We start from the raw sequence: 11,518 nt of genomic DNA on the forward strand, positions 1-11,518 counted from the left end.
TACTGTAGCGCGGGTACTGTTCATGTCACTGTTCACGTCATTGTTCATAGCATTGTAGCAGCCAACAATAAATACATTCTCCAATTTAAGCACAAATAGAACTCCTGAATGAAGCTCTCCTGAATGCCGAATTTAGTGGATATTTCACCACCTCAAATGGTTGCAACACTGAAGAATTGACGCTCTCCAATGGCTAACTGAAATCAGAAACCCTTAGTTTCCTCTCCCAAGTTTATATCAAATGCAATTGACAATAATCGGATTCTTAACAATGAAGCTCTTTCCTCTATTTATTCTTTTCTTTCACCCTTCTAAAAGGAAATAAAATATTATTTAAATTGCACTCTCTAGAAGCTTCCCCCTTTCCAATACAATTATTAGTTGTGCTTTTAGAAAATGCACTCTCTAGAAGCTTCCCACTTTCCAATACAATAATTAGTTGTGCTTCTAGAAAATTAAATTACTATATAGTCACCTTTAGATTTATTTATTTATTGACTTTAATTTAATTTATTTCTCCATTTAGCCTTCGAAGAATGAAAAGCTAAGAACTCCATTGAGGGTCTAAAAGATGGGGAACTTTACAAGATAGATCTCTGCTCAACTCAATCATCTTTTGACTTGGAATGTAAATTCTATAAGCTTTGAAGGATTCGCTATAACCAACACAAATTCCTTTCTTCCTGAAGGGGTCTGATTTGGATATTTTGTCTTTAGGATCATGAATGTAAATTGAACAACCAAAGACTTTAAGATGACTTACATCAGGTTTAGAATCAGAAAAAGCTTCTTCTGGAGTCTTGTTATTTAGGATTTTGTAAGGGCTTCTGTTTTGAACATATATTGCTATCCTACAAGCTTAAGCCCAAAGAAAAATTTGCAGCCCTTGATCATGAATCATGGCTTTTTCAGCCTCAACTATAGCTTTGATTTTCCTTTCAGCACCACTGTTCTATCGAGGATTGTAAGGGACACAAAACTCCCTCTTAATTCATGCTTCAATATAAAAGGATTAAAATGCAATTGAGGTGAATTCACCCCCATTATTAGATCTAAGAATTTTGATTTTCTTGTCCAAATGATTTTAACCTAAAGCTTTGAACTCTTTAAACTTAGCTTCATCTGATTCTTTGGATTTAAGAAAATAGATCCAAGCCTTGGGTTAGAAATCATCGATAAATGTTAAATAGTACTAAAAACTTAAAGAAGCAAATGAGATAGGCCCACGTGGATAAATCAGAATGAATCAGCTCCCGAATGTGCTTGGCCCTACTTTTACTGGAATGAATAAGATTTTTAGTATTTTTACCCAAGGCACAACCTTTGCAAATACTTTCATGAGCGGTACTAAGTTTAGGGAGTCCTACAACCATCTTAGCCATGGAAGAGAGAGATTTGAAATTTAGTTGACCAAACCTTTTATGTCATAACAGGTTATTGTTAGAAGCATCATGGCTTAAAATTTGAACTTAATTTGCTGAAAGTTTGTATAAACTTTCATGACAAACTCCAATAATTTGAGTTGAATTATAATAAAAAAATTCTTCCATGAAACCACTTTACAATTAGTTAAGGCCAAATTATAACCTTTATCCTGTAAGGATGAAATAGAAATGGAATTCCTCTTGATCCCTAGAACAAATAAAACATTGCTGAGGTGCAACGGAATAACAGAATTCAGATTGAAGAATGTGTTACCAGGTCCTTTGATGGAGTAAGAAACATCATCACCAATGATGACTTGCAAATGAGAATCCTTTTCAATTAAGTTTGAGAGATGTTGTTTGAAGCCTGAAATGTGACGAGAGGCTCCGCTACCAATAATCAATATATTGCAATCAGCTAGAATATTACTAGACAAAGTTGAGATAAATATGAATCCTTCTGAATAATCACTAGAGTTCCTAGATGGAGATGAATCCTTGACATTTGAGACAGCTGCATGATGATTTGATTTTACTGTGCAGTTTCTAGCAAAATTGACCATACTTCTCACATCTAAAATATTTTACTTTGGATATACCTCTTTTCCTTTTAAAATATGAAGAAAAAATATTTTCATCGAACTTCTTGAAATTCCTCTTCTAGGTTGCTTGACGTATGAGCAACAAGAACTTGTTCTTTATCATTATGAGCTTTACGAGAGTTCTCTCTAGCTTCCAAACTACATTTCTCTTGAATGCGATCTATCCTTTACCCTATCAAAATTTGGCCATTCATCTCTACCACTAATGCCTTGGATAAATGATTCCCATGAATGTGGGAGACCATTTATGGCAAACATGACAAGTTCTTTGTCATTAATGGAGTTTCCAATAACAGTGAACTGATCTTTCAATTTTGTAATCTTCAAGAAGAATGAAACAATGGGATCTCCTCTATTCATCTTTATGTAGAAAAGTTTCCTTCAAAGAGCCAAAGCTCTGCTAGTGTTCTTGAATTACATAATGTGAAAACAATCATACATTTCCTTAGCAGAATTGAACTTGGAAATCACTGGAACTAAGTGATCTTTTACTAAATCAATAATGATCTTCTTTCCCATGATGCTATTCTTTTTCCAAGTCGCTTTCTTTGCATCTACAACTGCTGGCATAGTAACATAAGATTCCACATAATTGAGAATATCATTTTCTTCAAAACCCAATAAAATTCTAAACTTCCAGGATGTGTAGTTTGAGGCTCCATCCAATCTATCTTCAACTTTAAGACCAAGCACCATAATGAAATCTACTGAATTTTTTTGAAAGACAAAGATGAAGCACGAGTACTCAAAGCTAGATATTCTAGTTCAAGCTTGATGATACAGAGTTGGCTCTAATACCATGTTAAATTTAGAACCAGAAATACAACTATCTTGAAAATGACACTTTGAACAACAAGATGAAGAAAAATTTAACTTCTTCTCAATAATTTAAATTCTATCCGAAGGAAAGGCTCAAGTCAGTCAAGTGTGATTTAAGATAGCGATCTCTTCAAACATTCTAACTATGTTCGATTATGTTCATTCTAGAGATGTTAAATGTACATTCATCACTGCTTGATTGATAGGCATGTGAATGAATGTAACATGTAACATGCTAATTTCTCAACCATAATTTAACAGTTTAATATAAATGAAAAATACGCCACTTCCCATAATTTATATGCATGAAAGATAGTGAAAACAATTACTTTACATAATCATGTGAAAGGGATTAACTATTACAACAAAAATTAACTATATTCTAGTTAACTACTCATATCTTCAGAATGAAAACCGTTTAATTCAAATACTTAATTAAACTATTTGGAAATATGAAATATGATTATAAAAATAACAACTAACTAATCATAACCTAAGATGAATTTTGAAAATATTCACAAAAGTAAATTACCTAGTAAAGGATGGTGACATGGATGCAGATCCTTTTTTGTTGAGCAAGTCCAGGCATTAGGTGGAGAGGAGAAGCATTGTCAAAGGTTTAACCTCCCGACCACGGACTTTATATATCCCCACACAATCTCTATTAAGAAAGGCCCTTTTTGTAGGGGATTAGGCATGGGACACCCTTGTCCTGTCACTAAGCATCTTGGTGTTAGAGTGTCAATTCACAGTCGGCTAGGCTATGAATACCTTTCATCAACCTATCCATCCGACTCCAAGCTATCCTAACCTCTAGTGATCATAGCAACATCATGAGCCACTAAACCTAACCTGGTGAGGGATTTACATGGACACTATGTGCCCAATCACCCATTGCTAGACTTGACAACAAGAATTATAATCTTAAACCAGCATGAGCTGACTTGGTTTGGTTTATTTTCTAATATTCATTTCTTTTTTAGTTTAGTACTGATTATCTACCTTTTGTCTTGCAGGTTATATTTACATAATCATTTTTTATCAGCCTACATTCTTCATCTCGACCTTGTTGGTCATCCTTGATGAATCTGGTGTAGTTGTCCATTAAACTCTGATTTCTAGAAACAAGTTTTCCTCTTCCCTAGTCTTATAACATATGTACAAAAGAAGGGTTCATTGACATTTCATAAATTTATCTTTAACTCTCTGAGGGTGCCTCTCCTTTTCTCAGAGACGTGGATTATGCCTCTGTATAAGAATTGTACAGAACTGTAATCTTCCTCTTAATTAAAATTCTGAAAAAGAAATCTTAGGTGTATAAAACAAATGAATCAGATCGCTTTTGTGTACTTAAGCGATCAGCTATGTAATCATAACATCCAATTTTGGATTCTAGTTTGTTTGGCTCTACTCATAACATTAACATTCATCTATGCTACATGCTTAATCTTAGAGTCTAAAATTATAATTTAATGAAAAGAGATGTGCAAAAAGAATGCATGATGTGGTTTGCAAACAGAGTTATGGTCACCCTCGACTATTGGAAGAAACTTGTAATGCCTAGTACGGCCCCTTGACTATAGAAAATCAAGCCTCTAGCAATATGGAAGCACTCGCAAGTTTGGAAACATTCACCAATAAGGAAATCACGGGTAGGAAAAATTAATCCCAATATAGAGGCAATCACAGAGAAGAATCAATCGTAGTATGGATGCCTTTCGTACATATGAAACAGTGGTAATATGAATGCAAATCACAGATATAAATCAATGGCAATATGAATGCCACAACGCAGATATGAAAGTGCTCATTAATATGAAAGAAAATTGTAGATATAGAGAAAGGCTTCCGGTTTTCAAAAAGCATGCTCGATTCATACATATGCTCTCTTGCATGTAGTTATGAGCAAGATAGAGGAAAGGTGGCGAAAATATGAGTTACATTCTTGGCTTAATATTCAAGATTCTCAATTTAAAAGGTTGATAATGACAAATGGCCAATGGAAGCAATAGCAATATAGGCTGCTAGAAATATAATATGAAGGTCAATGGAACAATTAAAGTATTGTCATTATATAGAAATAATAATAACTTATTCTTCATTTTTTATTATAATGGTGCCTATTATAGTTGCATATATTCGTATGTGTATGTACACATACATATATATACGTATTATTCTAAAAATATATAATTTTATGTATACGTTGTGTTTTAAGTTTAGGTATACATTCATGTACGTCATATTTGAATATATACACATACATACATATAATGTATGTACATGTACAAATGTATGCAAGTACCATGGGTACTATTATACTAGAACATGTATGCCATACGATTTCTTAAAGGTAATCATTATTCTTTATTTTCCTTTTTTGTTCAGTAAATACTTTTATTTTATTAAAAGTGTTGACCCGGTTAGCTCATGGTTATCTCTTGGTATACCCTTGCTTGCCTAATCTAGTTCTCCTTTGACCATGGTTGTTTAGGACTCATTCTTGTTAACTTAATGGTAGGTGGTGCCCTCATGCCCAATTCCCTCTTTGGGAATGTTTTCCCCCTTCATTGCATTCCTGCAAAGAAATTTACCATAGTAATAACATATTTCCCATCATTTAATCAAATCAAAATTACTCTAACAAGTAATCATATCAGCTATTCATTTCCAATTCATATAAAATCATAATGATAAATCACTATTCCAAGTTCCCATGAAATTATAATGAATAACCAACTCTTCCATTTCATATGAAACCATAACGATTAACTAATTTAACCTCAAATCACTTCGCATGAAGTCTCAAAGGCTATAAAGAATATTTAATAATTAAGCAAAAATAAGGATGTGACAATGAATATTATAAATTGTTGTTGAGTATAAATTTAATCTTCTGATTGTTGAGAAGTTTGAAGAACTTAGATTTTGGAGAATTTACAGGTTTTGTGGGTTGGGTTGTTTTCCTCTGTGAGGAGGGTTTTCCCAGGGTAATCTTGTTAAGAGTTTCATTTTGAAGATAGTTGTATTTCTAGTTCTAAATTTAACACATTTAAATTCATTATCCCCTATCAACTCTAGAATCCCTATATATTGAAGGTGAGTTTGAATCTCCTCACTTCACTAAAAAGTTTGAGTCTAAAGAGCACTGGTATTATCTATCCTGCAAATAATTTAAAATAATCTTCTTGTTGACCAACATAACCAAGGAATAGGAATAATATGGCTTACCAAAGTAATAGTGCTGATAGAAATAATTCAATCCACTATGGAGGTGGGAATATTAAAGTTATAGGTCTTTAGTCTTATCTCTTTTTCCCTAATGTGTAGGCTTGGCCCTCAGCGTAGGACAAAGCTAACCGCCGAGTGTAGGTCGAGGATGACTCCATTTTTGAAAAGTATAGAAAAATGTTGGCTATGTTTCAAGGGAGCAATGTTGTTTCTATTAAGGATCACTTAAATAAGTTGCTAGTTTGGATTCTGGTACGGATGCAGGTTTGAGATCTGAGTTCAAAATTCGTCTAAATTTTTTTGGGCTTGGGTTTGGATTCGTTTTGAGTTCATCCGTACAAAAACATAGGTTTATGCAACAAAAAATAAATCCATACTTGAATCTGGTAATAGTAAAGGAACATAGAAAAATACACCACCAAATCTATGTTTCAGTTCAATAGGATGTTATTTGCATCATTTAGCCATTAATACAACTTGATACACTTGCTTGGTCACATGCATGGAAAATATTTCTATATCAAGGGGACAGTTTGAGAATGAAAGGAACTGTCAAAAGATAAGTGCAGTTATCTGAATTTTAATTTTGTATTGGTTAGAGCATTTCTAACGAGGCTGTATCAAAAGTTGAGATAAATATTTGAAGTCCTGGATTCAAAGATATCATATCTTTTTAAAGACATTCCTATATAATCATCGATTTAGATGTCACCTATTGTCAATTTGGATTTCCTTTATGAGCAAGTTTTCACTTTCATACACATAAATAAATGACATATAAACATCTTTTTTGGTCTTTTTAGTGGTCACAATAGGATTGGGAGGACCAAAAAACACTTTTGAAAAATCTAAAAAAATGTTCCAAGACCAAATTCAGCCCAGATCTAGATAGCAAATTCTACAAAATTTGCAGCAAATTCGTAGCTCTGCCAGAGGATTTGGAGAGAATTTGACAAGGACCAGACTTCGTACAGAATTGAACCAGACTTTGAAGGTTGCTGGAGAGAATCTGGTGCCTTAGCTTAAATATGTCAGCATACTCTGAGCAGACATAGATGTTAAATTTAAAGAGAAATGAAGCATCTTGTCCAAACCCTTGGCTAGAGATTGGTATGAAATCCTGGTAGCCAAATTTACAAGCAGGTTGCTTTCAGTGGTTCAATGAGATTTTCATGGAGTAAAAGGGTAAATTCCTAATGAGCATATAAAATATTGATGAGAGATGTAAATATAACCAAACACTTAAATAGGGAGCAATGTCGTTTCTGTTAAGGATCATTTAAATATTTCAGCCCACTCATAGAAGACTTTGATGTTAAATTTAATAACACAGCAATGAAGCATCTTGTCCAAAGCCTTGACTAGGCTAGAGATTGGTATGAAATGCTGGTGGCAGATTTTAAGCAGATTTTCTTTCAGTGATTCCTGCGGTGAATGGCTCACAAAACAGTTTCTTTGGTAAACTCTTAGACAGACCATCCTTGTTCTAACAATCAACTTCCCATTCTTATGTAGGATCACTTCTATGATGCAGTTAGATGGAGACTCTATCCATATTAGTGTGGTGAATAGCTCACCAAACAGTTTCTGTAGTAAACCCTTAGACAGACTAATCCAAATTTATTTATCTGTTTAACAAAAGTGTCAATCATGCTTTACTGTTTCTTTGGTAAACTGTTTAATTGGCTCCATCTAATTTTGCAGCATATTTTCTCCTAAGCTAAAACATAAATATGATGGAAACAAGTTTTTTCATCATCAGAGACACAAGGGGCATTGAGATGAATGTGTGCATCAATAGGAAATGAAATCCAAAACATTTACAGCTATGTACAAAGAAGACACCTAAAGGAAAAAGAATTAATTTTGATACAGTATAATCCAACTCATTGTTATCTTGTTAAGGGATTTTTCTAATGACATACATTTTCTCCCATTATTCTAAGTTTAGTCATTGCTCAAGTATTGTATCATTTAACTTTGGGCTTTAAAATATTTTTCTTTGAAAGTTCGGTCAATGATAAAGCAATGGGAATCTGTCCTAGCTTCTCTAAGAATGGAAATGATATGGAGATTATATAGAAGTCATGAATGAGAACAATAATGCCTTTCATTTCTATTCAAGAAGCAATAAAGTCAATGACGAGAATAATGAGCTCTAAAAGTTATCAAAAATATAGACAACCGAAAGTGCATGGAAGGTCATGAAACAAGCTCAAGATACATTGGAAGAGCTTTTGCAAAACATGAGTAGTAAAATAGAATCAATTGATGCAGTTTTACAAATATTTGGTTATATTCAGTTAATTTGTTAAACGTTTGGATGAATAAAATCTTGTCTTGAAACACTGATATAATTATAAGATGTAGTTCTGATTTCCCTCACAATTGGTTGCATCCTTATTTTTGCCTAGATTTATGGAACAAAGGAGCATTTTAGTACCAAATGAAACACATTTCCTTTGAAGGATGCTTAAGAATAAGATTTGTCAAATTAGTCTATCTGTAAGCTTTCAAGTAATTGTTCAATTCTTTAGAGCGCCTCTAGAGTTTTCACGCATTACATCTTAAAATCACTAAGAGGGACCTTCATGTCAGGATATTGTAGACTATCAGGTTGAGTTGTATGAGTTCTTGTAAGTTTTCAATCATTGGAGTTTATATTTATGTGCCCCTTTGAAGTGATTCTATGGGGATTGTGAAGAGCCAAATTTTACTAATTTTGGTTTTAGCATATCCAAAGTCATTGAAGAGAATAAATATCTAACTAATAAAAATCTCAAACATGTCCTTGCAGGGTCAAATGGGGTTCACACATTGATACAATTCTGTGGTAACATTTATAGTCAATGATACTCTAGCTTAATAATTAGAAACAGGTTGATCAAACAACTCTCTAGTATGTGCTGGATGGGCTTGGTACAGCATTAGGGCATTAAATCTGTGCCAAATATGAAAAAGCACTCCTTGGATTAATGCATGAGAGAACATTAGCCTCAGATTTGATATATATGCTATGATATTTTTTCAAGAATTTTGAATCTACAACCTAATCCTCAACATCAATCAACATCAACCAAAATGAAGTTGCAAAACTTATATCAATTGACATGACAGTCAACAAATTCAACAGTAGTCAACACAGCTAAATTAGTAAACTAGACTACAAGGTTGAGCATTGACAGAACTGAACAAAAATTGAGTGAAGAATAATGTTATGACATGCAATGGTAATAGTGGATAGAACCACACATATTAGAACCAAAGAGAGAAACCTTGTAAGGGCTCAGCTGTAGCCTATCTTAAGTTAACAAATTCCTATTTTACTAGTTAAGATGCATCAATTATATTGTAGGAGCTCATCAGTAGTTTCTTATATTTTGGAGGATGAAGCCACTTCTGGATCCAATTGGGGTGCTTGCGCTTATCATTATCAATGTCTCACTTTAGTTTTTAACCAGAGAGGGACTAGTCAATATCTCATAATCTTGGTGAGTGTTAGAAAAGATACACTAAACTTTTTATGAGTTTTCACGGTAACTAAGGTTCCACATTTTTAGTCTCTCTAATCATATGTTTTATAGACCTATGGGAGAGTTTGCTTGCTCATTGCCACTTTTATGTTCAGATAACGTTATTTGATATTTGTAAAACATATTAGCTGTCTACAATTTATGAAAGAGTTGAGAGAGAACAAGTATCTACTGTGTTTGCAATTCTATGGTAAGAATAGCGAGTTTGCTTGCATGTTATACATGCACGATTTCAGTATTTATAATCAGAGATTGCAAAGCTTTTATCGATCTTCCTCGTGTAATCAAGTGCGTTGTTGATTGGATTTATAGGGGGAATCTAGCGATGAGGGAAAGTCGCCTTGGCAAGTGGTATGCTATCATTACCAATGTTTAGTTTAACGTTCAAAATGATGTGGATAAATAGGCGTATCCATTCTCTATAGTATTGTTGAAAAAAATATTATGAAAATAAATAAATAAATAAAATTGCAGGTACGTGATAGATGCTTCTATGAAATGAGAAAGTTCCAAAATCGGATGGATGAGGCTGAAAATGATTACAGGCAAAAAGTTGGTCAGCATTAGCTCAATTTTGGTCACGTTGGAAAATTAGTCTTTTATTTTAGGTGATTATGATGTAATTTATGATTGTTCTCATTGTAATTTAGACAAACTAAAGAACGGGTATGTGGAATAGAAAGTAAATTTTGCAAATGGTGGAGCAATTTACAAGATTGAATTTTGAAAGATAGCCATCCCCATCACCTATTTTATTTTATTTGTATATTATAAGGCAATGTTTGATCATTGAAAATAAATCTCGTTGCATCTTTTCAGTATATTAAAATTTACATGGTTGTACCTTTGAGTGATCAAATTTAATATAAATCCAACATGTTTGTATAACTAAATTTGATGTCTCTGTCAAGGTTTCCACGAACATTTCACAAAAAAGTGTTATTAAACGAATGTAACTATTGTAGATCCATACAAATGAGAGGTATCCTAGTGATTTTTACATGAATGTTATATGAAGAGTATTATTCTTTCTTTCTATGCAATATATCATCTGTCCAAAATTGAAATAAGTTTTTTTTTAAATTAAAATGATGCATTTAGAATTGGTAAAGAAAATTAACTTTGAATGAGATTGACATAAACTTTAATTAGGATTTGAAGTGAAAAATTAATGTTAGATGAGTGCAATGAAGCCCAATAGATGGTTTGATTAATAGGTGTGAGAACTCTAAAATTTGAAACCCAATAGATGGTTTGATAATTGGTCACAATATAGAAAACTACTTGTAATCATGTACAATATTAGGTCAAAAGGATCAGTTAGTGGATTCAACTCAATCAATAAAACAGATCACTGAGATCCAATGGCAAGGGTTTAGTAGAAAAATCTCAACTAATATTGGCTCACAACTTATCTTACTTCAAAGGTCTTAAATAAATATTTAAACTAAGGGTTTGTTTGTTTGTTGGCATAGCAATAGAAAATTAGAATGAAAAATTAGAATAGGAATGGAAATATGGAATGGAAATGGAAAAGAGCAATCTCATTCTTGTTTGGTTAACCTGGTATTTGGTTGGGAATATGTTACTCCTTTGTTTGGTTGTACAAAAATGGAATAGGAATAAGGTGAAGTTTTGTATTTTATAAAATAGATATAATAAATAAATGTTTGAAAAAATAATAATAATAAATAATTTTTTTATAAAAATAAAAATAAATATTTTTAAAAAATTTTAAATTTTAAATTAAAAAAAAAAAAAATTAAAAAAATTAAACCAATTTTTTTTTAATAAAAAAATATCATATTGGAAATAGGAATGGCCCATTCCAATAACAACTATTTTTTGGAATGGACATATGCTCATTTTAGGGGCAAAATTGGAATATGTTTGCTTATTCCTTAATCCG

General features: G+C 32.5%; 1 protein-coding gene across 6 annotated transcripts in view; it reads left to right on the top strand.

The window, feature by feature from the left end:
* Window positions 1-10,438, top strand: part of LOC149548098 (uncharacterized) — a 213,162-nt gene extending 202,724 nt beyond the window's left edge. For all 6 annotated transcript variants that reach the window (XM_089792117.1, XM_089792118.1, XM_089792119.1 and 3 more), the window contains 2 exons: window positions 9,922-9,960; window positions 10,084-10,438. In XM_089792117.1, coding sequence (XP_089648243.1) covers window positions 9,922-9,960; window positions 10,084-10,176 — 132 coding nt within the window. In that variant the 3' untranslated portion in view covers window positions 10,177-10,438. The remainder of the gene's footprint in view (window positions 1-9,921; window positions 9,961-10,083) is intronic.
* The last annotated feature ends 1,080 nt before the right edge of the window (window positions 10,439-11,518 follow it).

Source organism: Cupressus sempervirens, chromosome 7 (assembly GCF_028749045.1).
Source record: "Cupressus sempervirens isolate cs-2001-9-10 chromosome 7, ASM2874904v1, whole genome shotgun sequence".
Classification (NCBI taxonomy): Eukaryota; Viridiplantae; Streptophyta; class Pinopsida; order Cupressales; family Cupressaceae; genus Cupressus; species Cupressus sempervirens.